General features: G+C 41.2%; 1 protein-coding gene across 1 annotated transcript in view; it reads left to right on the plus strand.

The window, feature by feature from the left end:
* LOC112237390 (gamma-aminobutyric acid receptor subunit beta-3-like) overlaps positions 1 to 20,002 on the plus strand; it is a 52,175-nt gene that overhangs the window by 14,759 nt on the left and 17,414 nt on the right. Inside the window, exons 4-5 of the mRNA XM_024405982.2 lie at positions 3,464 to 3,684; positions 15,380 to 15,462. Of these exons, the coding sequence (XP_024261750.1) occupies positions 3,464 to 3,684; positions 15,380 to 15,462 (304 nt within the window). The remainder of the gene's footprint in view (positions 1 to 3,463; positions 3,685 to 15,379; positions 15,463 to 20,002) is intronic.

Here is a 20,002-nt window from a genome sequence, read left to right on the forward strand (position 1 = left end):
ATATAGGCCAATACAGTACTCTAATACTGTAATATAGGCCAATACAGTACTGTAATACTGTAATATAGGCCAATACAGTGCTGTAATATTGGCCAATTCAGTAATATATTCCATTTACACAGCAGCAAATGTTTTCCAAAATGACAGCAGTCCATACATTTAGCTATGTAACCCCAGTGGGAATTCAACCCACAACTGTGGTGTTGCCAGGGCCATGCTCTATTGAACCCAGCTACGGACAGGACCACTACAATACATTCCTACAATACCAAAGTGCTTGGTTATGTTGCTGACTTCTTAACTTTGTAACCACTATTTTAGGAGTTTCATAATGAGTCAGCAGAGCACAGCTAAGTGGTCGAGCCCACAGAGGGCCATTTTAAAAGCATTACCCTCAACAGTAGAACCGGTCTTAGAGGTGTGTCCCAAATGACACCCCGTTTCCTATACAGTTGCACTACTTTTGACCACGGCCCCATAGGGCTCTGGTGAAGAGTAGTGCACTATGTAGGGAATAGGTTGCCATTTGGGACAGATGATCAGAATGGTTTCTGAATAATTCACAGCCTGACTGTTGCTTGATGTGTGGCAGGTTGTTATAACCCTGTCCAAGGCTGCTTCAGGTTGTTACAAAGTTATTATTTTTATTTGAAGATTCAGTTTGTAGCAGTGTCTTGGCATGGCGAGGTTATCGGCCATCCTTACAAACTGAAACAGACAGTAGTGTCGATGCTGTGGCTCAGTTGGTGAGGCATGGCTCTTGCAATGCCAGGGTTGTGGGTTTGATTCCCATGGGGGACCAGTGAAAAAATGTATCCACTTAGTCGCTCTAAAGTGTCTGCTAAATAACTAAAATGGCTCCCTTTATAGTTCCATATGTTTGACCAGGGGCTCTGGTGAAAGGTAGTAGGTATACCCCCAGCCTGGGTCTGTGCTATGCTAGACACCTCCTGCCTGGGTCTGTGCTATACTAGACCTGTGCTTATAGACACCCCTGCCTGGGTCCATATGTTTGACACCTGAGTCTGGGCTCTGTCTGTGCTATAAGACACCCCTGCCTGGGTCTGTGCTATACTAGACACCCCTGCCTGGGTCTGTGCTATGCTAGACACCCCTGCCTGGGTCTGTGCTATGCTAGACACCCCTGCCTGGGTCCCTAGACACCCCTGCCTGGGTCTGTGCTACCCCCTGCCTGGGTCTGTGCTATACTAGACACCTAGACACCCCCTGCCTGGGTCTGTGCTATACTAGACACTGGGTCTGTCCTAGACCCCCTGCCTGGGTCTGTGCTATACTAGACACCCCCTGCCTGGGTCTGTGCTATACACCCCCTGCCTGGGTCTGTGCTATACTAGTCTGCCTGGGTCTGTGCTATACTAGACACCCCCTGCCTGGGTCTGTGCTATACTAGACACCCCCTGCCTGGGTCTGTGCTATACTAGACACCCCCTGCCTGGGTCTGTGCTATACTAGACACCCCCTGCCTGGGTCTGTGCTTGACAGGTCCTGAATAATGGCTGTGGAGGAGGGGGTCTATACTAGACAGGTCCTGAATAATGGCTGCTGAAGGCATGTTGTTGGGAGGAATATAGAGTTGTTTGACACTTCAATAAATATCAACCTGACTACAGGAAATCTATTTCCACTGTCAGACTGTGATGAATATCTCTGTCCGTTGGTTGTCTCTTCTCCTGTGAGGAGAGGAGGAGCCTCCTGAACCTGACGCTAGTGAGAGAGTGTAGTTCTCCCAATGAAATGCCATATTTGGGCGTTGGTTGAAACAATGTAAAATACAGTGTTTTATTTGATACACCTTATCGTAACCCTGCCCTATGTCTATATATACAGACGCATACAGTTTGACACACTTACTCATTCCTCATGGGTTTTTCTTTATTTTTACTATTTTCTACATTGTGGAATAATAATGAAGATATCAAAACTATGAAATAACACATATGGAATCATGTAGTAACCAAAAAAAAAAGTTAAACAAATCAAAATATATTTTATATTTGAGTTTCTTCAAAGTAGCCACCTTTGGCCTTGATGACAGCTTTGCACAAGCTTGGCATTCTCACAACTAGCTTCATGAGGTAGTCACCTGGAATACATTTCAATTAACATGTGTGCCTAGTTAAAAGTTAATTTGTGGAGTTTCTTTCCTTCTTAATGTGTTTGAGCCAATCAGTTGTGTTGTGACAAGGTAGGGGGGATTTACAGAAGATAGCCCTATTTGGTAAAAGACCAAGTCCATATTATGGCAAGAACAACTCAAATAAGCAAATAGAAATGACAGTCTGTCATTAATTTTTAAGACATGAAGGTCAGTCAATCCAATTTCAAGAACTTTGAAAGTTTCTCCAAGTGCAGTTGCAAAAACCATCAAGCGCTATGATGAACCTGTCTCTCATGAGGACAGCCACAGGAAAGTAAGACCCAGAGTTACCTCTGCTGCAGAGGATAAGTGCATTAGAGTTAACTGCACCTCAGATTGTGCAGTGAATGGATGATATCTGCATGTGTGGTTTCCACCGTGAAGCATGGAGGAGGAGGTGTGATGGTGCTTTGCTGGTGACACTGTCTGTGATTTATTTAGAATTCAAGGAACACTTAACCAGCAGGGCGACCACAGCATTATGAAGCGATACACCATCCCATCTGGTTTTCCCTTACTGGGACAATAGGACAATGCCCCAAAACACACCTCCAGGCTGTGTAAGGTCTATTTGACTAAAGAGGAGAGTGATGGAAAGGGGGATACCTAGTCAGTTGTACAACTGAATGCCTTCATCTGAAATTTGTCTTATGCTTTTAATCCAACCCCTTTGAATCAGAGAGGTGTGGGGGGCTGCCATAATCGACATCCATGTCTTCGACGCCCGGGGAGCAGTGGGTCAACTGCCTTTACTTATGGGCTGAAGGACAGATTTTTACCTTGTCAGCTCGGGAATTCGATCCAGCAACCTTTCGGTGACTGGCCCAACGCTCTAACCACTAGGCTACCTGCCGGCCTGCATCAGATGACCTGGCCTCCACAATCATTCGACCTTAACCCAATTGTGATGGTTCGGGATGAGTTAGACAGCAGAGTGAAGGAAAAGCAGCCAACAAGTTGTTAGCATATGTGTGAACTCCTTCAGACTGTTGGAAAAGCATTCCTCATGAAGCTGTTTGAGAGAATGCCAAGAGTGTGCAAAGTTGTCATCACGGCAAATGGTGGCTACTTTTTTAAAAAGAATCTCAAATATAAAATATATTTTGATTTGTTTAAAACTTTTTTGGTTTCTACATCATTCAATATGTGTTATTTCATAGTTTTGACGTTTTCACTATTATTCTACAATGTGGAAAATAGTTAAAATAAAGAAAAACCCTTGAATGAGTTGTTGTATCCAAACCTTTGAATAGTTCTGTAGGTGGGAAACCATGATACGACTGCTCTAATTCTCTGTGTCTCCAGGACTACACGTTGACCATGTACTTCCAGCAGTACTGGAGGGACAAGAGGCTGGCGTACGCTGGGATCCCCCTCAACCTGACGCTGGATAACCGGGTCGCCGACCAGCTCTGGGTCCCCGACACCTACTTCCTCAATGATAAGAAGTCCTTTGTGCATGGGGTCACCGTGAAGAACCGTATGATCCGACTGCATCCGGACGGCACCGTGCTCTACGGACTGAGGTTAGTACTGTCTCTCCACATATATATATATATATATATGTCTCATCTGAGGTTAGTACGGTCACTCCACATATTATATATATAAATGTCTCATCTGAGGTTAGTACGGTCACTCCATATTAGAGGTCGACCGATTTAATCGGAATGTCCAATTAATTAGGGCTGATTTCAAGTTTTCATAACGATCGGAAATCGGTATTTTTGGACCCCGATTTGGACGATTTTTTAAATTGTTTATTTTACTTTTTTACACCTTTATTTAACTAGGCAAGTCAGTTAAGAACACATTCTTATTTTCAATGTCGGCCTAGGAACGGTGGGCTAACTGCCTTGTTCAGGGGCAGAATGACAGATTTGAACCTTGTCAGCTCAGGGGATTCAATCTGGCAACCTTACAGTTAACTAGTCCAACACTCTAACCACCTGATTACATTGCACTCCACAAGGAGACTGCCTGTTACGCGAATGCAGTAAGCCAAGGTAAGTTGCTAGCTAGCATTAAACAATCAATCAATCATAATCACTAGTTAACTACACATGGTTGATGATATTACGAGTTTATCTAGCGTGTCCTGCGTTGCATATAATTGATGCGGTGCGTATCGTTGCTCCAATGTGTACCTAACCATAAACATCAATGCCTTTCTTAAAATCAATAAACAGAAATATATATTTTTAAACCTGCATATTTAGCTAAAAGAAATCCAGGTTAGCAGGCAATATTAACCAGGTGAAATTGTGTCACTTCTCTTGCGTTCATTGCACGCAGAGTCAGGGTATATGCAACAGTTTGGGCCGCCTGGCTCATTGCGAACTAATTTGCCAGAATTTTACGTAATTATGACATAACATTGAAGGTTGTGCAACAGGAATATTTAGACTGATGGATGCCACCCGTTAGATAAAATACAGAACGGTTCCTTATTTCACTGAAAGAATAAACGTCTTGTTTTCGAGATGATAGTTTCCGGATTCGACCATATTAATGACCTAAGGCTCGTATTTCTGTGTGTTATTATGTTATAATTAAGTCTATGATTTGATAGAGCAGTCTGACTGAGCGGTGGTAGGCAGCAGCATGCTCGTAAGCATTCATTCAAACAGCACTTTACTGCGTTTTGCCAGACGCTCTTTGCTGTGCTTCAAGCTTTGCCCTGTTTATGACTTCAAGCCCATCAACTCCCGAGATGAGGCTTGTGTAACCGATGTGAAATGGCTAGCTAGTTAGTGTGGTGCGCGCTAATAGCGTTTCAAACGTCACTCGCTCTGAGACTTGGAGAAGTTATTCCCCTTGCTCAGCAAGGGCCGCAGCTTTTGTGGAGCGATGGGTAACGATGCTTCGAGGGTGGCTGTCTGGGAATGTTGATGACTCATGTTAAAAGGAACCACCAGCTTTCATATGTTCTCATGTTCTGAGCAAGGAACTGAAACGTTAGCTTTTTTACATTTAACATTTATTGATGTTTTATATTAAGTTAAAATAAGTGTTCATTCAGTATTGTTGTAATTGTCATTATTACAAATAAAGAAAATGGCCAAAAAAAAGGGCCAAAAACAGCCGATACCGATTAATCGGCCAATTTCTCTTTAGGAATGGACTGGATCCCATCACTGTCCCACAGCTTTCTCTTTAGGAATGGACTGGATCCCATCACTGTCCCACAGCTTTCTCTTTAGGAATGGACTGGATCCCATCACTGTTCTACAGCTTTCTCTTTAGGAATGGACTGGATCTCATCACTGTTCTACAGCTTTCTCTTTAGGAATGGACTGGATCCCATCACTGTCCCACAGCTTTCTCTTTAGGAATGGACTGGATCCCATCACTGTTCTACAGCTTTCTCTTTAGGAATGGACTGGATCCCATCACTGTTCTACAGCTTTCTCTTTAGGAATGGACTGGATCCCATCACTGTTCTACAGCTTTCTCTTTAGGAATGGACTGGATCTCATCACTGTTCTACAGCTTTCTCTTTAGGAATGGACTGGATCTCATCACTGTTCTACAGCTTTCTCTTTAGGAATGGACTGGATCTCATCACTGTCCCACAGCTTTCTCTTTAGGAATGGACTGGATCTCATCACTGTCCCACAGCTTTCTCTTTAGGAATGGACTGGATCTCATCACTGTCCCACAGCTTTCTCTTTAGGAATGGACTGGATCTCATCACTGTTCTACAGCTTTCTCTTTAGGAATGGACTGGATCTCATCACTGTTCTACAGCTTTCTCTTTAGGAATGGACTGGATCCCATCACTGTCCCACAGCTTTCTCTTTAGGAATGGACTGGATCCCATCACTGTTCCATTCAGCTGCATGCTAGGTTTTACTACAGGAGACAACTAGAAACAACAATCTTTTAGTTAATACACTGATGTGCTGTAGAGGCCAAATACTGTATGTATGACAGTGCATTCTGGGCAATAGCAGTATATTGTATATGTTCCATTTTATATGTAGCAGTATATAATATGTTCCATGTTATATGTAGCAGTATCTTGTATATGGTATATGTAGCAGTATATTATATATGTTCCATGTTATATGTAGCAGTATATTGTACAGTGCCTTGCGAAAGTATTCGGCCCCCTTGAACTTTGCGACCTTTTGCCACATTTCAGGCTTCAAACATAAAGATATAAAACTGTATTTTTTTGTGAAGAATCAACAACAAGTGGGACACAATCATGAAGTGGAACGACATTTATTGGATATTTCAAACTTTTTTAACAAATCAAAAACTGAAAAATTGGGCGTGCAAAATTATTCAGCCCCTTTACTTTCAGTGCAGCAAACTCTCTCCAGAAGTTCAGTGAGGATCTCTGAATGATCCAATGTTGACCTAAATGACTAATGATGATAAATACAATCCACCTGTGTGTAATCAAGTCTCCGTATAAATGCACCTGCACTGTGATAGTCTGAGGTCCGTTAAAAGCGCAGAGAGCATCATGAAGAACAAGGAACACACCAGGCAGGTCCGAGATACTGTTGTGAAGAAGTTTAAAGCCGGATTTGGATACAAAAAGATTTCCCAAGCTTTAAACATCCCAAGGAGCACTGTGCAAGCGATAATATTGAAATGGAAGGAGTATCAGACCACTGCAAATCTACCAAGACCTGGCCGTCCCTCTAAACTTTCAGCTCAAACAAGGAGAAGACTGATCAGAGATGCAGCCAAGAGGCCCATGATCACTCTGGATGAACTGCAGGGATCTACAGCTGAGGTGGGAGACTCTGTCCATAGGACAAAAATCAGTCGTATATTGCACAAATCTGGCCTTTATGGAAGAGTGGCAAGAAGAAAGCCATTTCTTAAAGATATCCATAAAAAGTGTTGTTTAAAGTTTGCCACAAGCCACCTGGGAGACACACCAAACATGTGGAAGAAGGTGCTCTGGTCAGATGAAACCAAAATTGAACTTTTTGGCAACAATGCAAAACGTTATGTTTGGCGTAAAAGCAACACAGCTCATCACCCTGAACACACCATCCCCACTGTCAAACATGGTGGTGGCAGCATCATGGTTTGGGCCTGCTTTTCTTCAGCAGGGACAGGGAGGATGGTTAAAATTGATGGGAAGATGGATGGAGCCAAATACAGGACCATTCTGGAAGAAAACCTGATGGAGTCTGCAAAAGACCTGAGACTGGGACGGAGATTTGTCTTCCAACAAGACAATGATCCAAAACATAAAGCAAAATCTACAATGGAATGGTTCAAAAATAAACATATCCAGGTGTTAGAATGGCCAAGTCAAAGTCCAGACTGAATCCAATCAAGATTCTGTGGAAAGAACTGAAAACTGCTGTTCACAAATGCTCTCCATCCAACCTCACTGAGCTCGAGCTGTTTTGCAAGGAGGAATGGGAAAAAATTTCAGTCTCTCGATGTGCAAAACTGATAGAGACATACCCCAAGCGACTTACAGCTGTAATCACAGCAAAGGCACTGTATATGTTATATGTAGCAGTATATTAAATATGGTATATGTAGCAGTATATTGTATATGTATCAGTATATTTTATATGTATCAGTATATTCTATATGTATCAGTATATTATATGTTCCATGTTATATGTAGCAGTATATTGTATATGTTATATGTATCAGTATATTGTATATGTATCAGTATATTATATATGTTATATGTAGCAGTATATTATATATGTTATACGTAGCAGTATATTATATATGTTATATGTAGCAGTATGTTGTATATGTATCAGTATATTATATATGTTATATGTAGCAGTATATTATATATGTTCCATGTTATATGTAGCAGTATATTGTCTATGTTATATGTAGCAGTATATTAAAGATGGTATATGTAGCAGTATATTGTATATGTAGAAGTATATTGTACATGTTATATGTAGCAGTATATTAAAGATGGTATATGTAGCAGTATATTGTATATGTAGAAGTATATTGTACATGTTATATGTAGCAGTATATTAAAGATGGTATATGTAGCAGTATATTGTATATGTAGAAGTATATTGTACATGTTATATGTAGCAGTATATTATATATGGTATATGTAGCAGTATATTGTATATGTAGCAGTATATTATATATGTTCCATGTTATATGTAGCAGTATATTATATATGGTATATGTAGTAGTATATTGTATATGTTATATGTAGCAGTATATTATATATGGTATATGTAGCAGTATATTGTTTATTTTATTTATTTTATTTTACCTTTTATTTAACCAGGTAGGCAAGTTGAGAACAAGTTCTCATTTACAATTGCGACCTGGCCAAGATAAAGCAAAGCAGTTCGACAGATACAACGACACAGAGTTACACATGGAGTAAAACAAACATACAGTCAATAATACAGTATAAACAAGTCTATATACAATGTGAGCAAATGAGGTGAGAAGGGAGGTAAAGGCAAAAAAGGCCATGGTGGCAAAGTAAATACAATATAGCAAGTAAAACACTGGAATGGTAGTTTTGCAATGGAAGAATGTGCAAAGTAGAAATAAAAATAATGGGGTGCAAAGGAGCTAAATAAATTTAATTAAATACAGCTGGGAAAGAGGTAGTTGTTTGGGCTAAATTATAGGTGGGCTATGTACAGGTGCAGTAATCTGTGAGCTGCTCTGACAGTTGGTGCTTAAAGCTAGTGAGGGAGATAAGTGTTTCCAGTTTCAGAGATTTTTGTAGTTCGTTCCAGTCATTGGCAGCAGAGAACTGGAAGGAGAGGCGGCCAAAGAAAGAATTAGTTTTGGGGGTGACTAGAGAGATATACCTGCTGGAGCGTGTGCTACAGGTGGGAGATGCTATGGTGACCAGCGAGCTGAGATAAGGGGGGACTTTACCTAGCAGGGTCTTGTAGATGACATGGAGCCAGTGGGTTTGGCGACGAGTATGAAGCGAGGGCCAGCCAACGAGAGCGTACAGGTCGCAATGGTGGGTAGTATATGGGGCTTTGGTGACAAAACGGATTGCACTGTGATAGACTGCATCCAATTTGTTGAGTAGGGTATTGGAGGCTATTTTGTAAATGACATCGCCGAAGTCGAGGATTGGTAGGATGGTCAGTTTTACAAGGGTATGTTTGGCAGCATGAGTGAAGGATGCTTTGTTGCGAAAAAGGAAGCCAATTCTAGATTTAACTTTGGATTGGAGATGTTTGATATGGGTCTGGAAGGAGAGTTTACAGTCTAACCAGACACCTAAGTATTTGTAGTTGTCCACGTATTCTAAGTCAGAGCCGTCCAGAGTAGTGATGTTGGACAGGCGGGTAGGTGCAGGTAGCGATCGGTTGAAGAGCATGCATTTAGTTTTACTTGTATTTAAGAGCAATTGGAGGCCACGGAAGGAGAGTTGTATGGCATTGAAGCTTGCCTGGAGGGTTGTTAACACAGTGTCCAAAGAAGGGCCGGAAGTATACAGAATGGTGTCGTCTGCGTAGAGGTGGATCAGAGACTCACCAGCATCAAGAGCGACCTCATTGATGTATACAGAGAAGAGAGTCGGTCCAAGAATTGAACCCGGTGGCACCCCCATAGAGACTGCCAGAGGTCCGGACAGCAGACCCTCCGATTTGACACACTGAACTCTATCAGAGAAGTAGTTGGTGAACCAGGCGAGGCAATCATTTGAGAAACCAAGGCTGTCGAGTCTGCCGATGAGGATGTGGTGATTGACAGAGTCGAAAGCCTTGGCCAGATCAATGAATACGGCTGCACAGTAATGTTTCTTATCGATGGCGGTTAAGATATCGTTTAGGACCTTGAGCGTGGCTGAGGTGCACCCATGACCAGCTCTGAAACCAGATTGCATAGCAGAGAAGGTATGGTGAGATTCGAAATGGTCGGTAATCTGTTTGTTGACTTGGCTTTCGAAGACCTTAGAAAGGCAGGGTAGGATAGATATAGGTCTGTAACAGTTTGGGTCAAGAGTGTCCCCCCCTTTGAAGAGGGGGATGACCGCAACTGCTTTCCAATCTTTGGGAATCTCAGACGACACGAAAGAGAGGTTGAACAGGCTAGTAATAGGGGTGGCAACAATTTCGGCAGATAATTTTAGAAAGAAAGGGTCCAGATTGTCTAGCCCAGCTGATTTGTAGGGGTCCAGATTTGGCAGCTCTTTCAGAACATCAGCTGAATGGATTTGGGAGAAGGAGAAATGGGGAAGGCTTGGGCGAGTTGCTGTTGGGGGTACAGTGCTGTTGACCGGGGTAGGGGTAGCCAGGTGGAAAGCATGGCCAGCTGTAGAAAAATGCTTATTGAAATTCTCAATTGTATATGTAGCAATATATTATATATGTTCCATGTTATATGTAGCAGTATATTGTATATGTTATATGTAGCAGTATATTATATATGTTATATGTGTCAGTATATTGTATATGTAGCAGTATATTATATATGTTCCATGTTATTTGTAGCAGTATATTGTATATGTTATATGTAGCAGTATATTGTATATGTTATATGTAGCAGTATATTGTATATGTTATATGTAGCAGTATATTATATATGTTATATGTAGCAGTATATTATATATGTTCCATGTTATATGTAGCAGTATATTGTATATGTTATATGTAGCAGTATATATTGTGTGTCAGTATATTATATATGTTATATGTAGCAGTATATTATATATGTTCCATGTTATATGTAGCAGTATATTGTATATGTAGCAGTATATTGTATATGTTATATGTAGCAGTATATTATATATGTTCCATGTTATATGTAGCAGTATATTATATATGGTATATGTAGCAGTATATTGTATATGTAGCAGTATATTGTATATGTTATATGTAGCAGTATATTATATATGTTCCATGTTATATGTAGCAGTATATTGTATATGTATCAGTATATTATATATGGTATATGTAGCAGTATATTATATATGTTCCATGTTATATGTAGCGTATATTGTATATGTTATATGTAGCAGTATATTATATATGGTATATGTAGCAGTATATTGTATATGTAGCAGTATATTATATATGGTATATGTAGCAGTATATTATATATGTTATATGTATCAGTATATTGTATATGTTATATGTAGCAGTATATTGTATATGTTATATGTAGCAGTATATTGTATATGTTATATGTAGCAGTATATTATATATGTTATATGTAGCAGTATATTGTATATGTTATATGTAGCAGTATATTGTATATGTTATATGTAGCAGTATATTATATATGTTATATGTAGCAGTATATTATATATGTTATATGTAGCAGTATAATTATATATGTTATATGTAGCAGTATAATTATATATGTTATATGTAGCAGTATAATTATATATGTTATATGTAGCAGTATATTATATATGTTATATGTAGCAGTATATTATATATGTTATATGTAGCAGTATATTATATATGTTATATGTAGCAGTATATATATATATGTTATATGTAGCAGTATATTATATATATGTTATATGTAGCAGTATATTATATATATGTTATATGTAGCAGTATATTATATATATGTTATATGTAGCAGTATATTATATATATGTTATATGTAGCAGTATATTATATATATGTTATATGTAGCAGTATATTATATATATGTTATATGTAGCAGTATATTATATATATGTTATATGTAGCAGTATATTATATATATGTTATATGTTATATGTAGCAGTATATTATATATATGTTATATGTAGCAGTATATTATATATATGTTATATGTAGCAGTATATTATATATATGTTATATGTAGCAGTATATTATATATATGTTATATGTAGCAGTATATTATATATATGTTATATGTAGCAGTATATTATTATATATATGTTATATGTAGCAGTATATTATATATATGTTATATGTAGCAGTATATTATATATATGTTATATGTAGCAGTATATTATATATATGTTATATGTTATATTATATATATATATGTAGTATATTATATATATGTTATATGTAGCAGTATATTATATATATGTTATATGTAGCAGTATATTATATATATGTTATATGTAGCAGTATATTTTATATATATGTTAGTATATTATATATATATGTTATATGTAGCAGTATATTATATATATGTTATATGTAGCAGTATATTATATTATATGTTATAGCAGTATATATATATATATATGTTATATGTAGCAGTATATATATATATATGTATATATGTAGCAGTATATATATATATATGTTATATGTAGCAGTATATTATATATATGTATATATGTAGCAGTATAGTATATTATAGTATATTGTATATATGTAGCAGTATATTGTATATATAGTATATTGTATATATGTAGCAGTATATTATATATATGTAGCAGTATATTGTATATATGTAGCAGTATATTGTATATATGTAGCAGTATATTATATATAGTATATTGTATATATGTAGCAGTATATTGTATATATGTAGCAGTATATTGTATATATGTAGCAGTATATTATATATATGTAGCAGTATATTGTATATATGTAGCAGTATATTGTATATATGTAGCAGTATATTGTATATATGTAGCAGTATATTGTATATATGTAGCAGTATATTGTATATATGTAGCAGTATATTGTATATATGTAGCAGTATATTGTATATATGTAGCAGTATATTGTATATATGTAGCAGTATATTGTATATATGTAGCAGTATATTGTATATATGTATATATGTAGCAGTATAGTATATATGTAGCAGTATATTGTATATATGTAGCAGTATATTGTATATATGTAGCAGTATATTGTATATATGTAGCAGTATATTGTATATATGTAGCAGTATATTGTATATAGTAGCAGTATATTGTATATATGTAGCAGTATATTGTATATATGTTATATGTAGCAGTATATTGTATATATGTTATATGTAGCAGTATATTGTATATGTTATATGTTATATGTATATGTATGTTATATGTGTATATGTTCCATGTTATATGTAGCAGTGTGTATATATATATATTGCAGTGAATATAGTGCAATATAATAAATTGTGTACTCAGGTTCTCCCTTAGTTAAAGAGGCACAGACCAGTTACACTTTTTTAAGTAAAAATAGTTTTTTTACTGATGAAGAGGCAAAGTGCAATCACTTGGTCTGTATAGTAGCAGACCAGAATTACATCCTTTAGGAAAAGTGCTTAATGTTGTTTCCCGGGCGCTGAAGATGTGGATGTCGATTATGGCAGCCCCCCCTCCCCACCCACCTCTATGATTCAGAGGGGTTGGGTTAAATGCAGAAGACACATTTCAGTTGAAGGCATTCAGTTGTACAACTGACTAGATATCCCCCTTTTCCTATCAGAAGCTTGTATTAGCAATAGGCCATCGGAGGCATCATGGCATCCCAACAGAGTACTAACAACTCAGGAAGAGAAGAGATCAACCTATCCAGGAAGGAAGAGACAGATCTGATTTAATGGATAGCGGAAGAGAGGATTTGCTGGTCTGTTAGGAGACCGTTAATGGAGAAATGCTCATGTGTTTTCCTGGTAAAGTGGTCGTATTGCTACATTCAGAGACTCACACACATCTCTCCATCCTGGACATCTAACTGATGCAGGAAGCCATTTTGGGATGCCCCTCAGGGTGTGTTCCAAATGGAACTCTATTTCCTGTATAGTACACTACTTTTGACCAAAGCACCATGCGTGCCCCAGCCAAAAGTAGTATACTACTTAGGAAATAGGGGGTCATTCGGGACACAGTCGGGGAGCCTCTCAGACCGAGGCTACACCACCACAGTCGGGGAGCCTCTCAGACCGAGGCTACACCACCACAGTCGGGGAGCCTCTCAGACCGAGGCTACACCACCACAGTCGGGGAGCCTCTCAGACCGAGGCTAAACCACCACAGTCGGGGAGCCTCTCAGACCGAGGCTAAACCACCACAGTCGGGGAGCCTCTCAGACCGAGGCTAAACCACCACGTTTAGTGAACCTAGTCTCTGCCCCGTTTAGTGAACCTAGTCTCTGCCCCGTTTAGTGAACCTAGTCTCTGCCCCGTTTAGTGAACCTAGTCTCTGCCCCGTTTAGTGAACCTAGTCTCTGTAGTCCAGACAGGCAGTGTGTTGGCTCATTGAGGCCAGGCCACGTCGGACCAGACAGGCAGTGTGTTGGCTCATTGAGGCCAGGCCACGTCGGACCAGACAGGCAGTGTGTTGGCTCATTGAGACCAGGCCACGTCGGACCAGACAGGCAGTGTGTTGGCTCATTGAGACCAGGCCACGTCGGACCAGACAGGCAGTGTGCTGGCTCATTGAGACCAGGCCACGTCGGACCAGACAGGCAGTGTGCTGGCTCATTGAGACCAGGCCACGTCGGACCAGACAGGCAGTGTGTTGGCTCATTGAGACCAGGCCACGTCGGACCAGCCAGGCAGTGTGTTGGCTCATTGAGACCAGGCCAATGGCTCTCTATTAACGTATGTGCTGTCTAAGTGAGTCAGACCAGTGCCAGAGCACACCTCCAGAAGAGACTGCTGTAGTGGGTTCATGTTTCAACCAGAGGTTTCTTCAGGACCTGCGTGTTCAGGGCTTCACGTTGTTGGTTCAACACAGACAAATAGAACCCACACAGCTCTTTCTAGCTCTGGAGGTGGCAGCTGGAAAAGGGCTGACATTCTCATTGATGTGTGTGTGGGGGGGGTCATAAGTGGGTGTGTGTGTGTGTGTGTGGTAATAAGTGGGTGGGAGCATGTGTGCTAAGGTACGGAGAATCTGAGCATGTCAGTCCTGTTCAGGAGGCCAGTCCAGAATTTTTACTCTGTCTATCAGGGCTCCCGAGTGGCGCAGCAGTCTAAGGCACTGCATCTCAGTGCTTGAGGCGTCACCACCGGCCGTGATTGGGAGTCCCATAGTTGTGGGAACCCACAATTGGCCTAACGTAGTCCGGGTTTGGCTGGTGTTGGCCGTCATTGTAAATAAGAATTTGTTCTTAACTGACTTTCCTGGTTAAATTTAAATAAATAAATATCAGCATGTCTTTACCTTTCTGTAGGATGTGTTTGCCTATCTTTTATTCAGTCCCAAATGGCATCCTATTCCCTAGTGTACTAATTTTCACCAGAGCCCTATGGGCCTTGGTCAGAAGTAGTGCACTATAAAGGGAAACGTTTATGGACTTGCACCATGCTTGTTTCTTAATCTGTGTCATAATGTTGGTCTGTTTGATGTAGGATAACAACGACTGCTGCCTGTATGATGGACCTGAGGAGATACCCACTGGACGAACAGAACTGTACTCTGGAGATAGAGAGCTGTGAGTAAACTAGATATCAAACCAAATCAAATTATTGGTCACATACACATATTTAGCAGATGTTATTGCGGGTGTAGGGAAATGCTGTAGTGTTCCTAGCTCCAACAGTGCAGTAATATCTAACAATTCACAACAATACACACAAGATAAAAGTAATATAATGAAATTAAGAAATATATAAATATTAGGACAAGCAATGTCGGAGTCCGGTGTATAAAAATATATATATATGCGATGTGTAGACACTATACTATATATTCTATCCACATACTGTCCATATCTTTAGGATCGAATAGTACATTTCCAGCTATAGTTGAATAGGATGAGCATTGACTATAATACAATATATACATATGAAATGAGTAGAACAGTATGTAAACATTATTAAAGTGACCAGTGATTCCATGTCTATGTACATAAGGCAGCAGCCTCTAAGGCGCAGGGTTGAGTAACCGGGTGGTAGCCGTCTAGTGACGGTGACTAAGCTCAGGGCAGGGTACTGGACGGGGGCCAGCTAGTGACGGTATAATTGCGCCGGAGGGGATGGCTGTCGTTTTACTGGCTCCTAACCAACTGTGCTGTTTTTCCACATTGTTTGTAACTTATTTTGTACATAATGTTGCTGCTATCGTCTCTTATGACCGAAAAGAGCTTCTGGACATCAGAACAGTGATTACTCACCTCGAACTGAATTAAGAGTTTTTTTTCTTTAATGAGTCTAACTCGAAGGATATACTGCTTTGTCAAGACAAGGCCCAAATCTCCATCATCAGCGTGAGGAAAAGACGGAGGAAAAGCGGGAGGAGGGCGGGTGCAAGGATTTCGCCGACGAATAGGTAAACCACCACTGCCCTCCGTACTATTGGCCAACGTGCAGCCAATCATTGGAAAACAAACTGGACGATCTACGATTAAGACTATTCTACCAACGGGATATTAAACTGTCATCTTATGTTTCACCGAGACGTGGCTGAACGACGACACGGATAATATAGAGCTGGCTGGCTTCTCCATGCATCGGCAGGACAGAGAAGCTACATCTGTTAAGACGAGGGGCGGGGGTGTGTATTTGTCAATAACTGCTGGTGAGCGATGTCTAATATTAAAGAAGTCTCGAGGTAGAATACCTCATGATAAGCTGTAGACCACATTATCTACCAAGAGAGTTCTCATCTATATTATTCGTAGCCATCTATTTACCACCACAAACCGATGCTGGCACTAAGACCACATTCAACCAACTCTATAAGGCCATAAGCCAGCAATGCAATGCTCATCCAGATGTGGCGCTCCTAGTGGCCCGGGGACGTTAATGCAGGGAAACTTAAATCCATTTGACCTCATTTCTACCAGTATGTTACATGTGCAACCAGAGGGAAAAAAACTCTAGACCACCTTTACTCCACACACAGAGGATGATGATGCGCATGATGTGCGCATCAATGTGTCGTCCGCATGATGATGCGGACGACACATTGAGTTGATGATCGAGTTGGAGGCGTGCGTGGCCACGCAGTCGTGGGTGAACAGGGAGTACAGGAGAGGGCTCAGAACGCACCCTTGTGGGGCCCCAGTGTTGAGGATCAGCGGGGAGGAGATGTTGTTGCCTACCCTCACCACCTGGGGGCGGCCCGTCAGGAAGTCCAGTACCCAGTTGCACAGGGCGGGGTCGAGACCCAGGGTCTCGAGCTTGATGACGAGCTTGGAGGGTACTATGGTGTTGAATGCCGAGCTGTAGTCGATGAACAGCATTCTCACATAGGTATTCCTCTTGTCCAGATGGGTTAGGGCAGTGTGCAGTGTGGTTGAGATTGCATCGTCTGTGGACCTATTTGGGCGGTAAGCAACTTGGAGTGGGTCTAGGGTGTCAGGTAGGGTGGAGGTGATATGGTCCTTGACTAGTCTCTCAAAGCACTTCATGATGACTGATGTGAGTGCTACGGGGCGGTAGTCGTTTAGCTCAGTTACCTTAGCTTTCTTGGGAACAGGAACAATGGTGGCCCTCTTGAAGCATGTGGGAACAGCAGACTGGTATAGGGATTGATTGAATATGTCCGTAAACACACCGGCCAGCTGGTCTGCGCATGCTCTGAGGGCGCGGCTGGGGATGCCGTCTGGGCCTGCAGCCTTGCGAGGGTTAACGCGTTTAAATGTCTTACTCACCTCGGCTGCAGTGAAGGAGAGACCGAATCCCGCAATGCCCTCAGACAAATCATCAAACAGGCAAAACGCCAATACAGGACTATTATGGGCTACAAAGGGAAACCGAGTCGCGAGCTGCCCAGTGATGCGAGCCTACCAGACTAGCTAAGTGCCTTTTATGCTCGCTTCGAGGCAAGCAACACTGAAGCATGTATGAGAGCACCAGCTGTTCTGGATGACTGTGTGATCACACTCTCCGTAGCTGATGTGAGCAAGACCTTTAAATAGGTCAACATTCACAAAGCTGCAGGACCAGACAGATTACCAGGACATGTACTCAAAGCATGCATGGACCAACTGGCAAGTGTCTTCACTGACATTTTCAACCTCTCCCTGACTGAGTCTATAGTACTTACATGTTTCAAACAGACCAGCTCGGTGCCCAAGAAAGCGAAGGTAACCTGCCTAAATGATTACCGCCCCATAGTACTCACATCGGTAGCCATGAGGTGCGTTGAAAGGCTGGTCATGGCTCACATCAACACCATTATGCCAGAAACCCTAGACCCACTCCAATTCACATACCGCCCCAACAGATCCACAGATAACAAAATCTCAATCGCACTCCACACTGCCCTTTCCCACCTGGACAAAAGGAACACCTATGTGAGAATGCTGTTCAATGACTACAGCTCTGTGTTATGGTGCCCACAAAGCACCATAGTGCCCACAAAGCTCATCACGAAGCTAAGGACCCTGGGACTGAACACCTCCCTCTGCAACTGGATCCTGGACTTCCTGACTGGCTGCCCCCAGGTGGTAAGGGTAGGCAGCAACACATCTGCCACGCTGATCCTCAACACTGGGGCCCTTCAAGGGTGCGTGCTCAGTCCCCTCCTACTCCCTGTTCACCCATGGCTGCATGGCCAAGCACGACTCCAACACCATCATTAAGTTTGCTGACGACACAACAGTGGTAGGCTTGGTCACCGACAACGATGAGACAGCCTATAGGGAGGAGGTCAGAAACCTTGCAGTGTGGTGCCAGGAGAGCAACCTATCCTTCAACTTGAACAAGACAAAGGAGCTGATCGTGGAATATAGGAAAAGGAGGGCCGAACAGGCCCCCATTAACATCGACGGGGCTATAGTAGAGCGGGCCGAGAGTTTCAAGTTCTTTGGTGTCCACATCACCAACAAACTATCATGGTCCAAACACACCCAGGCAGTTGTGAAGAGGGCACGACCACACCTTTTCCCCCTCAGGAGACTGAAAAGATTTGGCATGGGTCCCCAGATCTTCAAAAAGTTCTACAGCTGCATCATTGAGAGCATATTGACTGGCTGCATCACCGCCTGATATGGCAACTGCTCTGCATCTGACCGTAAGGCTCTACAGAGTGCCATCATTGGGTCCAAGCTTCCTGCCATCCAGGACCTCTATACCAGGCGGTGTCAGAGGAAGGCCCTAAAAATTGTCAAAGACTCCAGTCACCAAGTCATAGACAGTTCTCTCTGCTACCGCACGGCAAGCGGTACCAGAGCACCAAGTCTAGGACCAAAAGGCTCATTAACAGCTTCTACCCCCAAGCCATAAGACTGATGAACAATTAATAAAATGGCCACCCAGACTATTTACACATTGACCCCTCCCCCTCTCTTTGTTTTTACACCATCATGCCGGAAACCCTAGACCCATTCCAATTTGGGGGTGGGTCCAATTTGCATTCTTGAATGTTCCAAATAGAAATTCCCTTTTAATAGAGTCAATGTTATTTCTTATTCAACAAGTCAGAGGCATTTTTGTTCTACATAGCCTACTTTTTACCTATTTTTCTGTTACTACTCGCTGTTTATTATCTATTCATAGTCACTTCACGAATTACCTTGACTAACCTGTAACCCCGTTAACTCGGTACTGGTACCACCTGTAAATAGCCTTGTTATTGTTATGTACATTTCTTGTGTTACTCATTTTTGTATAATTTTTTTTATCACTTTAGTTTATTTAGTAAATATTTTATTATGAACTGCGCTGTTGGCCTGTAAGTAAGCATTTCATGGTCTACACCTGTTGTATGGCTATTTAACAGTCTGAAATGTAAGGTGTTTTTCAGTCTCTCAGTCCCATCTTTGATGCACCTGTACTGACCTCGCCTTCTGGATGGTAGCGGGTTGAACAGGCCTTTTCTCGGGTGGCTGAGGTCCTTGATGATCTTTTTGCCCTTCCTGTGACATCCAGTGCTCTAGGTGTCCTGAAGGGCAGGTAGTGTGCAGTTGCCATACCAGGCGGTGCAGTTGCCATACCAGGCGGTGCAGTTGCCATACCAGGCGGTGCAGTTGCCATACCAGGCGTTGATAGAGTCCTCTGAAGAGGAGATCAAGAGAGAGATCGATA

Source organism: Oncorhynchus tshawytscha, linkage group LG06 (genome assembly GCF_018296145.1).
Source record: "Oncorhynchus tshawytscha isolate Ot180627B linkage group LG06, Otsh_v2.0, whole genome shotgun sequence".
NCBI classification, from domain to species: domain Eukaryota; kingdom Metazoa; phylum Chordata; class Actinopteri; order Salmoniformes; family Salmonidae; genus Oncorhynchus; species Oncorhynchus tshawytscha.